The 13,978-nt window shown below is 48.9% G+C and overlaps 5 protein-coding genes across 5 annotated transcripts; 3 read left to right on the top strand and 2 right to left on the bottom strand.

Annotated features, from left to right (window-relative positions):
* Positions 1-1,814: 1,814 nt before the first annotated feature.
* Positions 1,815-5,807, bottom strand: PG985_010518 (uncharacterized protein; the record flags this gene model as incomplete). The annotated part of the gene is made up of 10 exons (XM_066830286.1): positions 1,815-2,225; positions 2,391-2,815; positions 3,012-3,142; positions 3,192-3,228; positions 3,312-3,777; positions 3,877-4,308; positions 4,387-4,464; positions 4,537-5,110; positions 5,193-5,644; positions 5,706-5,807. 10 exons carry the CDS (start codon positions 5,805-5,807, stop codon positions 1,815-1,817), a joined length of 3,108 nt encoding a protein of 1,035 aa, XP_066680968.1.
* Positions 5,808-6,982: 1,175 nt separating this feature from the next.
* On the top strand, positions 6,983-8,284 carry PG985_010517 (uncharacterized protein; the record flags this gene model as incomplete). The annotated part of the gene is made up of 6 exons (XM_066830285.1): positions 6,983-7,102; positions 7,143-7,299; positions 7,422-7,501; positions 7,563-7,883; positions 7,972-8,040; positions 8,093-8,284. The coding sequence occupies 6 exons, from the start codon at positions 6,983-6,985 to the stop codon at positions 8,282-8,284; spliced, it is 939 nt and encodes a 312-aa protein (XP_066680967.1).
* Positions 8,285-8,578: 294 nt separating this feature from the next.
* On the bottom strand, positions 8,579-9,367 carry PG985_010516 (uncharacterized protein; the record flags this gene model as incomplete). Its single annotated transcript, XM_066830284.1, has 1 exon — positions 8,579-9,367. One exon carries the CDS (start codon positions 9,365-9,367, stop codon positions 8,579-8,581), a length of 789 nt encoding a protein of 262 aa, XP_066680966.1.
* A 1,260-nt stretch (positions 9,368-10,627) lies between these two features.
* PG985_010515 (uncharacterized protein) lies at positions 10,628-11,782 on the top strand (the record flags this gene model as incomplete). The annotated part of the gene is made up of 1 exon (XM_066830283.1): positions 10,628-11,782. The coding sequence occupies one exon, from the start codon at positions 10,628-10,630 to the stop codon at positions 11,780-11,782; it is 1,155 nt and encodes a 384-aa protein (XP_066680965.1).
* Positions 11,783-12,811: 1,029 nt separating this feature from the next.
* On the top strand, positions 12,812-13,969 carry PG985_010514 (uncharacterized protein; the record flags this gene model as incomplete). The annotated part of the gene is made up of 1 exon (XM_066830282.1): positions 12,812-13,969. One exon carries the CDS (start codon positions 12,812-12,814, stop codon positions 13,967-13,969), a length of 1,158 nt encoding a protein of 385 aa, XP_066680964.1.
* Positions 13,970-13,978: the final 9 nt, after the last annotated feature.

The following is a 13,978-nucleotide window of genomic DNA, read 5'->3' as shown; positions in this document are numbered from 1 at the left end:
ACTTATCGACCTAAGGCTATTATCTCGATTAAGCGAAGGTAGGTATATCCTTTATTTTATTCGGGCGCTTTTTATATTTTTTCTTAATTAAATCTTTTTATTTATTATTTTTAATACCTTTTTAATAGTTTTTAAAAAGTTATTATTATTAAATAAATTATTTATTATTTTTAATATATTTTTTATTCTTTTAAATATATTATTTACCTTTAACGTCGCTTTTAATTATTATAATATAATATATAATTTAATATTAAAAGTTTAATTAATTATAAATTATATTATTATTATTAATAATTTAAGGTTATAATATCTTTAACCTTTATAGTTTAATATAATAGATTTATATTTTTATTCCCGTTTTTATTAAAGTTAAAGTTTTATTATTAAGCTTATATTATTATTATTAAAGGGGTATATAATATAGGAATAAAGATATTTCTTATTTTTTAAACGTTATATTTTAAAGGGCCTCTATTATATAAATAAAGGTAAATAGACTTTCTAAATCAAGGAAAAATTTATATAAATGAAATTTTTATTAAAATAATTTTATTAATTAAAAAAGTCGTTTATAATATTTAATAATATATTTTAATATTTTCTATAATAAATATATATTAAATAAAATAATTTTAAAATAATTTATTAATTCTATTTATAATTATAAATTAATAATTATAAAGATATAATTTTAAAGTAATATATATAACCTAGTTTATATAATTAACTTTATTATTTTCTATAAATAAATAAAAGGTAATATTTATTTTAATAAAAAGCGATATATTTATAATATTAAAAATATATTCTTTTATATATACCTTTATTTTAAAGTTATTTAAATTTAAAAATAAAATATATAAAAAATTATAAATTAAAATATTTATAATAAAAAGTATTTATAAAATAATTAAATTAATTTAATTAATATCGATTTTAATTAATTTTTAAGCTTTTAAAATTAAAAGTTATATTTTATAAAATTAAATAAATTTTAAATTTAATTTATATTAATAACGATAAATTAAAATATTAAGAAAGTATTAAATTAAATATTATTAAGGTGTTTATTTATTATTTTTATTATAAATAAGGTTTTTATATAAATAAATTATTATATTTTTTATAATAAAAATAATTTATTTATATTTTATTAAATAAAATTATAATTATTTTATAATTATTTTATTTATATTATTTTAATATATTTTTATATAATATAAATAATTTATAAATTTTTATATAATTTTATTTTATTTATAAATTATTTATAAATAAATTTAATTTATTATAAATTTTTATAAATTGTTTAATTATTTAATAAATAATGTATAAATTATTTATAATTTATATAAGTTTTTAATAAAACTTATAAATACTTATAACCTAATTATAAGAGCGACGTTAATAGGTGGGGTAGATATATAGCGTCAGCCACATTATAGCATTCGGCCACTAGTGGTAATCTTAGCTTACAGATTTTATTCCAGTACCTTCGACTTATGCGACTCTATACTAATTCACAAATAAATGCATAAATTGAACATGTGGCTAAGCAATGCCCCCCACAGTGGCTTGCGACCCTTGTCGCTTATGGCATCCACTTGTCACCATTCTAGCCAAGGTGAGCGGCGACACTGTTACATACCTGGCGATTCTTGATATTCTCGCCTCTGAACAGCAGTGCCATATGGGGGTGGATTGCGATGTTTCAGAGGATAAGTTGTGGTGGAAATATTATATACAAGGAAGGTAGGCCTTCAGATTATCCAGAGCAAGTCTCGGTTTCAGACCCCAATTTGCATCAAACCTCACATCCTGAACCCACGCGGCGACGTAGCCGGCATTTCCGGCGTATTTTGTCGATCAACGGGCAACTCCGGATCGGGCTCTCTGGCATCCAGCTCATACCCCGGAGGTTGGGCGTAGTGATAGTTCGGGACGACGTCTTGTGTCGGAGGAGGCGCCGACGTTGCTATGACCTCGCTGTGAGGTTCGGGCTTAAATGGCCCCTGCGGGAGCGGGGACGAGGTCAGCTCCTCGCTGCTCTTGCGCTGGCGTCGCCGTCGGCGCATCCATAAACAGAGGAAGACGGCGGCCGCCACCACGGCGACGAACGCCAGAGTGACACCGATCCCGATCCCGACCGCCGCGCCGGTTTGTAATCCTGTGGCTGAGCCTGTTTCGGCAGAAGATACTAAGGTACCTGTCGGGCCCGGAGTCTAAAGGGTCGGACGTGCCCGAGGAGTCAGCCTCCGTGGAACAAGGTAATGTTTTCGGGGAGGGGGTGAGCGCAACTTACTTCACCGGCTGCGACGTATCGTACTTGTACGCTATAAGCATTGATGATGCCCGCTGGGGGCCCGGTATGGATGGTCTCGACGGACGTCGTGCCCTTGCTCTCCCAAATCACCGACGTCAACGTCCAGGGTGCCCTGGGCAGGATCGTTTCGCACCCGAGTGTCAATCCCTGGGAATTTCCAGGCTGGGTTTTGCACTGGAAGTTTTGCTGGCTTCGCGTCGTGGTTCAATCGTGAGAATTCGTTGCATTTCGTCGGCGGCACCTCGTGGGGGAAAAAGGGAAGTTCTCTTACGTTGGACAACATGTGAGCCAGGTCTCGGTCAAGGTAGATATGGATTGTACCGTCTGGCATGCCGATGTGTACCCAGACGGACACTCTGAGTTCGGGGAGTAGTAGTGGTCTCTCGAGGGGGTATATTTGTCGGGCATGCAGCGCATATAATCGAGCGGCGGCCCTCGGAGCAGGTATGGTGACACCTTGTACACGTGCGCCATCTCCGTTTCGCAGGCCTGATTCGTGACAAAGGGGGTCGGGAGGGGACCATCGTTAGCCATTTTGACTGCCAGAACTCTCCGTTGGACTGTTCAGGGACGCAGGGAAGAAGGGAAAGCAGAAGGAAACAGAGTTGACAGAACGGCTAGGCAGTGACCGGTGCGACTTCTCTGTTAATAAACCCCAAACAGCATTGCTTTTGTGTAAGCTGACGTGCAACGTGGATCCTAACTCGATCGAGAATAGCACCCAAGCCATTGCCGCGAACGTTGCGGGGCGGAGGAGGGCTTGGATACTTGGCCGCAGGCAGATTTGAATCAGCCTCGATCTTTGAAAGCTTGGCGCTGACCAGACACGTTTTTCTTACGTATTTGCTTTTTATTCTTGTCGTACAAAATCCGCCAAACATAGTAACCAATCGTATACCGACCTGTTGAACGCTGTATAACTTAGACTAACCCAAATGACTTGTCCGGTAACAGTAACCCGATGTGATCCGCCCATACTACCAACCCCTTTCGCTTGTATCGGCCTTGAACTCATAAATAAGGCACCCAACTTGGATGGTCCCACCGACACCACCATTGTTGCATTCGCGATAGTTGTCGAGCATATACCGAATGCAATCGCCCCTATCGCTCGGGGACTTGTCAAGAGGGTTGGCGATGAGCGCCTCGCTCGGCCCGCCGTTGTCCAGCGTGCAGCCCTCCTTCCACCAGATATTGAACTGATAGGCCTCGCCGCCCGGGCCGGGGACGTAGTACGCGTGCCGGAACGTGGACTTGTCGTCCTTCCTGACGGGCTTGTCGGGGTCGGGACAACCGTAGAAGTGGGCGATGGTTGTCACGTGTCCGGAACTGATCGGACCCTTCCAGACGAAGTCGTCCTTTTTGTAACACACGCGGTCGTACTCCCTCAGCTCGGCTTTCGCGCGGTGGATGTTGTAGCCGAAGTTCCCACAGCCTACGTCGAGTTCCCCCTTTGCGTACATATAGACTCCGCCTGGGGTGTAATGATGTCAGCCTAGTTTCTTGTAGTAATAGACTGGAGGAAGGAAAACAGATGCAACCCAACCCACCAGAATTTGCAGCGCAGGCGCTGGAGAGCCGGTAGAACGCCTCGCTACAATCAACTGAGCACCGCTTCCCCCCTTGCTCGGCGTGTAGAACAGGTTGAAGTCCCAATCCTTCCAATCGCCCGCGCTCGGCGGGGGAGTGCGGCCTCGGAGGTGGATATCCGGGTCTTTGTTGTTGCCCGACGAGTCGACCATCATGTAAGACGACGTGTCCGAGTGCCATCTCTCGCAGAAGTGATTGGATATGTTATGCTTCTCAGAGGCAAAAAGCGTCGCCGGGATGGGTGTGATTTCCGTGTCGGCATTCATCGGGCAATCGGCCTGGGGCGCCGTGTGAGAGCTGGTCAAGTAGACGATTGCTTTTTGTTCTTCGGGCGAGACTAGGTCGATGGAAACTGATGAGGGGGCCTTGCAGTCACAACCTTTATATTGGCCCTATCAGAAACCATGAAATTAGTCCGTGGCGTTTGGGCATTCGTTGTGCCACGCGATGAGTACGGGGCTCGCACTCACCTCCTTACACGTTGTCTCCTGTTTTGGTGGTGTAGGGAATTGCAGTTGGCAATCCTCATGCTCTACTCCACACACGAGCTACCGTGCAAGAGTCAGCTATGTTACACCGGCGGCGCCCAAATTAACTTAGTGAGGGTCAGCTTGACTTACAGGAGTTTTGGTAGGGTCCGGACAACCCGTTGCGGTGGTGGTGGTGGTAGTAGCCGTGGCCGTAGCAGTCTTTGCCATGGTCGTGACCATGGATGCACGAATGCGATTCTCTTCGCCCAGAGGGAGGCCCTCGTAGACCTTATCCAAAGCGAGGGCGAATATGTAGAGGGCTAGCTGTTCCGAAAGCTCCGGCCCCAGGGACACCAGTTCGGTGAGAGCTTGGACAGCCGAAATGACGATCCGTGACGCCTGGGCAGCAGCACTGGCAAGATCGGCAAAACCGAATGGCAGACTGTTAGGGCTCAGCAGTAATAGGTCGTTAAAGGGACCTCCGGGGGCAGCATTGCCGGCAACAGCGATAGAGGCACAGATGGACTTTCCGTAAGTCCCCTGAGCACGCTTTTTTGAGTCATGATGCTTTTTGTCAAACTCTTCGCCCTCCGAGCAGTGCGTTGTTCTATCCATCATCTCGCCGATTCGCGAGGCCAGGTCTTGGTCGAGACAAGCGATGAGATCACCCGAAACGTAGTTGTTCTTGGGCTCGGTCACTGCTGTAACAGATGGAACCGTAGAGCTGACCCGTCAGTAGAATTGTTAGCAAAGTGGTACGAAACGGGGAGAACGATGGAGCTGCGATGATGGAGGGGAGAGCCTACCCCTGACGCTTTGTGACAGCCGGGGTCTGCGTTATGGTGATAACAGGCGAGCCTTCTGCAGATATGGTCACCACTCTTGCTGTCGCCAAAGCACCCGCCTCACTTGCTATCGAGTCGGGTATCCACAAACCAAGGTCGTGAGCCTTCTGGTGCTTTAGCTTCCACTCCAGCCATACCAGCATCGCGTTCGCATCCACGAGAGCCGCGCGGCCCTTGAAGGCTGTCGAAAGAGAATGTGCGAGGTCCCGGCGGCCCAAAGCCCGGTCGAATCCAAGACCGGCTGAAGTGAGCACTTCTTGTACATCCTTGTAGCACTGCTCATTGATATCTCCACAGCCTTCGAGTACGCCATGAACTTTGTCCTTGACATCGGGGGAGAGAACGAAGTCGTACCCTCCTTCGGCATGACCGACCCAGAGATTATTTAGTCCTACATCTAGTGGGAGAGTAGTCTGTAACCTGTTTAATATGGATGAAGATCTCTCAACTCAAAGGGGTTTAGAAGACACCTACTAAGTGAGGATCATACTTGTCCAGCTGACCAAAGTCCACGACTTCGGCACAACCTAAGTCGGCGATGACGCCAAACACTAAAAGAATAGCTGTCAACTTCATCCTAACGAGTAGGGAAGTAATAGGAATGAAGATGCGCTGAAAGTGATGGTGTTACAGGTTTCAGAAGAGGTTCATGGGACGGCGATGCAGAACCATATATATGTATGATCCCAAACCATCGGTATTCTGTAGCACATTGATGTATACCAGGAGGACTGCCATCAGACAGTCTCGAGGCTTGGGGTCACTGCAGAAAGGAACCAACATCGACGCCCCCTCGAAACGGGCCGTGACCTGGCGAGGTCCTGAGTGGGGTGCTGAGATTCGAAAACACGTATCGAAATCTGAAGAAAGTCGAAGTACATCGAATTGCATGGCTCAGACTCAGATGCGGTGTGTTTGGTGTGCATTGCGTGTTTGACGTTGGTGTTGGTTTCTGATCCTTATTGGTGTTGGTGTGCGGTTTGAATCATTAACATGCAACAATACGCTGCCAACTTTCCCAAGGATATATGTTGGTAGTTGCTCCCAGCGCGGCCTTTCGTCGTCTTTGTATGGATTTGACTCCGGATAGTCCCCAACATGCATGAGTTCGCAGGGCCGAAGCCCCGAGGCCGGGGGCACGTGTCTAGAGTTGAGCCGATAGATCAAATGAGAAACGCGTTTCACAAACACTCAAAATCTGACGGTGAACACCCATAGCTCAGGAGCAATGTCTCTTTCCGTCGCGTCATGCATGTCGTTGGTTGTGTCGCCGTTGTGTCGGGGGTGTGGTGGGGCGATGCACATCCCTGGGGGCGGTTGGCCGAAGCGCCCGGACACTCCCCGAGCCACGCCCGCTGGCAGATGGGGAAGCATGGGCTAATTTTAGCAGAGCACTGATGCAACTCAAGAGGATTGGGTTTGTTGGTAAGACGATAGCAGCCATGATCTCGGGTTGAGTCGTCTAATTGGGTCACTTTTGTTGGGTTTGAAAGGCCCAACTGTATACGCACTGCAGATCGAAAGAGAAATGTCTGTGATGCAAAACTTGATGTTGGTCTACAACGCCCCCAATGATGAGAATCGGAAGTTCGCTAACGATAGACACCATAACCTTGATAGACTTGGGCACAAGTGTATAAATGAGCTGGCCTATGTTCGTGTTGTAGCATTGAGAAATCTGTTATCCCTGCGTTGCAACCTCTTCAGATTAGCCCTTGAAAGTCCCTTTTCATTTCCAAATTACTGTAAAAATGCAACTCCGTACTCTTCTTTTCTCCTCGTTCATGGGCATTTGCCTGGCTCAACGTTGGAAGATTGACCAATCTTGCGGCGAGTACAGTTCCCAACGCCGCGTCCTAAAAGCTACTATGGTAGGCTAATAGGGGAATATCTCTAGGTAATGACGTCCAGCCCTTGGAGTCCGCATTCACCCAGGCTCGAGATCTGGCGACAAACGCGTACTCCGTTCTGGAAGAGCATTACGGTGCCGACGCCCATGTCCAACAGATGGTCAAGTATATCCTCGGCGATGACACCGATCTCCAGGAAAAGGTGGACACGGTCAAAGGTAGGCGCTATGCTATTACGTGCTCTATTGCTATCATATATCGACCCATAGCACTCCTGGCTCTATATAGTATTGCCTCCAAGTATAAAGGGTAGATGAAAGAGCGGCTAACAAAGAGCTAGATGCTTTTAGAGGTGTCAAGACGTATGAGCCAGCGCCATTCTCTTGGCTGGACACATTTGGCTCGACAAATACTGATGTGGTAAGATTCCTCTGCAAATTACCGGAATCAATAATTAACACCTGAAACTAACACAATGCAGTTGGTTTACTGCGATGGTTCTAATTTCAATACCCATACAAGAGACGATGGCATGGTGCTACATCAGAACAAGGCAATGGGTGGCGCTCTGGTCAGTCCTGGCGACTGGCCCATGTTCGACGCCTGTTTCAACAAGGACCCCGCACACTCCGACAAGCCCATTCCCATGGCCATCACCATAAGCTCCGACGGGGAGGACAAGAAAGCGTATGACCGGGCAATGGCGGTATGGGGCGCCACGGGGGCAAAGGGGCGACGCGCCGGACCGCGCACAGTTCGCGAGACCGCGACCGAACTTACCGAACACCATCAATCTCTGCAGGTGGAATCTCGCCCTGCAGCGGGACAGCGGCTGGCCAAAGATTGACGAGGGGCTGATTGCCAGTGCCCAGGACTTTACATTCTTACAGGGACTCCAGAATAACAATAGGGCGATCAACAAGCTCTCGGAAACAATGGGGGCGACGTTCCTGCACGAGGTAAATGCTCTCTTTGTCGAATTCTATTCGAAGGCCTGCTAACCCCTCGTAGTTAACTCACACTAACCAGGGAGGAAAACTCATTGACAACTTGAAAGATGGCGACTGTTATGGTTGGGTCTGTGTGACCCGGCTACGTGACCCGATGAATTCAGACTCGGTCAATGTGCTTGGCGTGGTTCTCAAGGTCTGGTCTTTGGGATTCTTTGTTGACCAAGATGGGCGGATCCAGAAGAAAAACTGAAAAGTGGCGGTCGTGTTCCTCAAGCAATTTTCCTATGTGGGCAATAACCCGCATTTGTTTGTTGGCCTGGGGAGGGCACTGGGCTACTCATGGTCAATGGTAGTTATGCATCAACGAGGCAATGATAATGCTTTTAAGCGACGAGCGCCAGCCGTGTTTACATTTTCCTTCCTCACCATTTTTCGCTACGCCGTTTTGGATTCAAATCATATACCCCTGACCGTGTCTACCAACCCTTGCCATGACAAGCAAGCACTCGAAGTCTGATTTCCCCACTGCCTTCTTTTTTTTTTTTCAATCTACAACAAGATGATGGTGATCCTGGAGGGCATGTGGACTCCCAAATGTCCAAGAGGCCATGGCTGGTATCGTCATGTCAGAGGAGCTTTGGGAGAGAAGCTGCGGTATATTAACACCACTGCGCTCCAGTGCGATCTCGCTGGCTTCTATCTGGGCCACGGTGAGGCCCTTCCATATAGAGAAGCCGAGGCCCAGCGGGAAGTCGTGATAGTACAGCACGCGAGGCGCGCCAGCGTCGTCCACGCCCACCACACGATGCCGCTGGCGCAATCTGCGGCGGATCTGTACAGGTTGCGACGACGGATGGAATTGGAGTCCGCCTCCATCTTCTCCTTCGAGGAAGAGACGGTGCGGGCCTCCGACCCTGGGCTTGAGCTTGGGGAGGTCGAACGACAAGTCGAGATGGCTTAGGTTGGCGAGCTGCTCGAAGGGGCGGAGCACATGGCGCTCGTGGACCACGGACCAATATGGCTTTTGGATATGATCAAGCCAAATGGTAAGCTTGCGGAGGGACGGGAGATGTGTGATGATGTTTTCAGGCATCGCAGCCCAGATCTCAGCCTTCTCCTTGTAGAGCGGTGCCATGTGTCGCCCCGGGGCAAGAGGATGGTCGTCAAAGTACTCGAAAAATGGGAGCGGAAGGCTCAACGTGACGCGCAGCTCGCGAAAAGGCGGTCTAAGCAATTCCGGCAACTCATCGACCCTAGAAGGATCTTGGGAAGCGGCAAAGAGCCGGAAGAGACTGTTGACCGTGTCCAGGTCGGTCACGTGGAAGCACGACATCTCATTCATGAAGTCCAAAATCTCGTAGTACCTAGTTACTAAGCATTAGCGATGTACAGAGCAGAACTGTCATGAACAATAGAACCATACAATCTCTTGCAGACTGGCATAAATGTGTTGGTTTTCGCAATATTACTGGCGGATTCCTCGCATTGCCAATGCGGCCCCCATGTGGAGGTTAGGCGGCGTGCCCATATTTGGTCGCCCGGATCGTCGGTCCCAGGACGCCGCTCTTCGCCGACATGTTCGGCGCCTAAATCTGGGTCGAAGCACCGAGTGAGCCGGAAACCCCCTTGCGAAGAGAAGCTGATGTGGACCCCAAAAGTCTCCACCAAGTCGGCGTAGATAACACGACGAATCTCGATTGGGACGAGGAAGAGCCCGCTCGCTGATTGGGGGTCATACGACACCATGGCTTAACTCGAGGCAAAAGATTGAAAGTGAACTGGGGTGAAGTCGAACCGAAGCGCCCTTGGGGCAAATGTTGTTGGTTTTGTTTGGGGGCTTGGTGCGGGGTGTGGCGGTGTGGGCTGTTGGTTGTTTGCTGCAACCACTCGGCTGGCAGCTGGGCTGGAATGAACGCAAAGCCATTTGAGGCTGCAGCGTAGTTCCAAGTTCTCGTATGTGGCGTCATCCCCCAAGCATCTATACATAGGCATAGTATTGGATCGTTTAGTCTTGAGACACAAGAACTTACCGGCATTTGCTCTTTGTCCCTTCCTTTGATTAGCTGGCACATTGAAATAAAGAATTCAAGGCACGGTTCAAATACAATAGAAATACCGTCGTGTCGGGAGGGCCCCAGCCATTTCCCATAAGCTATTTGACACGCCCATCGCAAGTAGGTAACCCGAGAAGCTTCGGTCCCCAAATGAGTTGCGAAAAGGGTGCCGAGGTTCAGGGGTATGCATCACCCTCACGAGCATGTAGCTTCAAAGTGTAAAGGCGAACAGAGGAAGGGTTTTCGGGAAATACACTCTCAGCTTCACCATTAGTGAAACAATAACATTGTTCTCAGATCGACTGGTTAGTTTCAAAGAACGGCAGATCTGTTTCGAAACTATGCCCGGTATGCAGAGAAACAGGTCGAAAGTTCGAAGATTGGTCCTTTAATATAAAAATAGGCATGGGTTGCATTTCTAGTTCCGAGGTTTGAATCATCCGCAACAATTCTCGACAGTCCTTTGAGTCACTATTCCTTCATACCACCGAGACACCAAATCTACACTCGAAAGATTGATAGACCCAGAGTTCATAAACATGGATGCAGAAAGCTCAACACCCACTCAAGGGCGTCTGGTCCCGGATACCATCGTATTTGGATGCACGCACATGGACAGCTTCTCACAGCTGAGACCGACGGTAAGAGGACTCTACAGACGCCTTGTGGAGCAACGGCTGACGGAACCCCCAGGCGCGATCGCTTACCTCCAACAGTACTGCGCCAGCTGCAAAGCCGGCGCTGAAACTGCCGAACTGCAGGGAACCGCGCAGGGCGCCTGGTTCCACATGGTGAGGCAGCCGCTGACGGCGCACGACTGGGGTTGCAGAGACCGCGTGTCGCTCATGCTGATGTTCCATCTGACGCTGCTCAATCTCAGCAGTGACAGGCTGCGCGAGAACCTCCTCAACACCCGTCAGGACTTTTACTTTCACGTCCTCAACGTCTTTCGCCACTGGTGCAAGGTAGTGGCCATGGGCATGAACACGGAGGAGGATCCTCAAGCCTTGGAGCGGCTCCTGGCCCTCATCGAGGAGGTGTATGGCCGTTTTGTCCATCAAGAAGTTCAGACGTTGGTTCAGCTTTACCACCGGCAACTGTCGATCCCATATTGGGATATGACACAAGTTTGGCCAGCAACAGAAAACGAATTGGGCTTTAGATTTATGGACGAGGTCCAAAGATTCCGTGTTGGTGCACATTTGATCCGAGAATACCCTGCGGATCTTACCGAAGCCATGGACGATCTTTGCGACGCAGCCAGCGCGTGGAGTGCTGCGCTCCTGGGCCCCCCACAACAAGGCGACATGAGAGCGAGTATTCTCCGACCAGAAGTCGCGAAGAGCACGTCCATGTCCGAGGGCGACATGGAGAGCTTACGGGATTTGATCGTGACGGTCAACGTCGAAACAATGCGGTTCAAGATTTTGCTTTTTCACCTATACAAGATGCAGCGGCAGCTCGAGCACGTCGACGATCCGCATCAGCCGCGCCCGTGGGGCGCCTTCTTGTTCACCGTCTTCGTAGCCGAGGACGAAGCGCAGGTCAAAGGGTTTCTTGAACGTCTCCAGGCTCTGGAGGAACGGGCCATGATCCTTTTACCGCTTCAAGCCAGGTTGCGGGAAGAATGGGATAGGTGGGTGGACTTCGCCAAGCCATTCGCTGACCTCATTCGGACTGAGGAAGAGGCATAGAGGAAGTATGCTGCCATCACTTTAAAACTGCAAGTAAAATTCTCGCACTCTTTCTAATAAGAGTTGGAAATACAGCGTTTCGTTCCTATGAGTTAGTAGAGTTAGCTAGGACATGAAATATCATCAACTAAACCCTGTTTTTACTTAGTCTCCTCATATCGATGTGACCTAATCAACCATTCATATTGTCTTACATAGGGTTTGAACTGCTCGACAGGAACAATGTTAGCCATGACAAACTTCAGCTGCTGGTCTCCGCATTAGAAACATACTTAGTTCAAAAAAGACGACTGACTCACTGATGAATTACTAAGGGCGAAGACAGCATTAACCACTGGAGAAAAGTATTTTCAGCTGACACGTCTCCCTGGGTACGCTTCCTGGCTATCTATGCGCCTAGAGACTTATACATACAGGGGTTCGGATGCTCTTAGTTGCATCGAGCCCCTGGCCGACAGGAGGCCGAAGACCTAAAGCAAGAAGAGGCAGTGCAACTGCGACCCGCAGCCTTGCTCCATGATCCACATATCATATCAGAATCAAGTTGTATATGAGACAAGATTTACCTGCGTAGTCGATGACCCTGATTGGCCCCCAACTTGGGCTATGGTAAGGAATTAGATTCGTGCAAATTCTGAAACAGACAAGCCATATCGATGGACAAGGATATGAAATCCGAAGTCAATCTGAACACCTCGTACAAAGGAGAATAATTCATTGTTTCCGGATCGGAACGGTGGCTTTTAGAACCGCCAACGTGTTTCGGCACACAAAGGGCTGTGCCAATTTTGGTTGGCCAATGACGTTGTGATGGCAGCTCGCATAAGTTTCAGAACATGGCGATGATTCCGGCACATGTGTCGGGAGTCCGACAGCTATACCTCCGATATATAATCGGCCATCTCCGGGCATCCTGGTCTGGATTTGGACAATCCACAAACACCTACGGACCTCACCGCCATTATCCATCCCATCAAACAATCATATCTCACAACACCCAAAGTTTTGCTGAGCAGTCACCACGCAACGATGTCTCGCGGAACGCGCCTATTCCCGGACGTGGTTGTCTTTAGCTGCGATCATGAAATGAAAGTAACCGAGATTCCATTCATCGACTACATCGAGGACAAACCCATTGCGAACAACCCCAAGCTGGTACCGGAGGTATCGGAGATATTCAAAAGCCTGGTGGTGCATAACCTAGTCGATCCCCCGAGCGAAAAGGCCACCCTCAGACAAGTATGTCCACACTGTATACCCAAGGTAGCCTTCACCAAGTGGAAAGGCGATTGGCTCGAGGTTCTCTTGGATCCGCTGAGCCAGTTGAAAACGGTAACCCACGACCGCGTCACCCTCGTGCTGATCTTCAGGCAGATATGGTACATGCTTACCCAAGACAAATATCTAGATCACTGGTGCAGCAGCGACGCGGCCCCCGATGGCGCCTTCGCCTTCCGCCTCTGGTGCAAGACGGTGGCACTTAGGCTGAGCGACGCGTCGGACCGCAACACCCGGACGCGGTTCCTGGCGGTGATCCAGGACTTGTACGGCCCGCTTGTGTTCCAAGAGGCCCGGAAGGTCATGGCCCACTACCAGCGCCAGCTGCCCTTCGGCAAGTGGAGCGTGGAGCAGGTATGGCCGGGGACGGGCGCCTCGAGGGACTCCCATTTCCTCGCGCGCGTCGAGGAGTTTCGCCGGCGCGCCCGGGGCCCTCACGCGGCCTACCCCGTGGACCTGAGCCGCGAGTTCCACGAAGTCTGCCTCGCGGGCAGCTCTTTCGGCGCCGAGCTGCTCGGGCCCCCGCAGAAAGGCGACCTGCGGCTCGAGGTGCTGGGCCCCGAGGCCGCCAAGAGCAAGGCCGTCTCCCAGCGCGACATCGACCACCTGCTGGAGCTGATCGAGACCCTCAATGTCGAGACGATGAAGTTCAAGGTGCGGCTGTTCCGGCTCTTCCGCCGCGCCGCCGATACGAAAGCGCTGGCGGACGGGGAGCAGGTGCAGGGTGTGCTGGACCTGGTCGAGTCGCTAGAGGAGCGGCGGGCGCGGGTCATCAGCCCCCTCAAGGAAAGGCTGCGGCGCAGCTGGGATGCCTGGGTGGACTTCGCGAAGCCCTTTGCTGACGGCCTTGAAGGCCAGAAGCTCATCCAAGCACCGCGTCGTGTCCGCGACTTGGGGAAGGGGATATAGTCATACTGA

Source organism: Apiospora marii (assembly GCF_038362585.1).
Source record: "Apiospora marii strain CBS 49790 chromosome Unknown utg000007l_segment0_segment0, whole genome shotgun sequence".
In the NCBI taxonomy this organism is placed as follows: domain Eukaryota; kingdom Fungi; phylum Ascomycota; class Sordariomycetes; order Amphisphaeriales; family Apiosporaceae; genus Apiospora; species Apiospora marii.
This window is presented reverse-complemented; position numbering and strand designations above follow the sequence as displayed.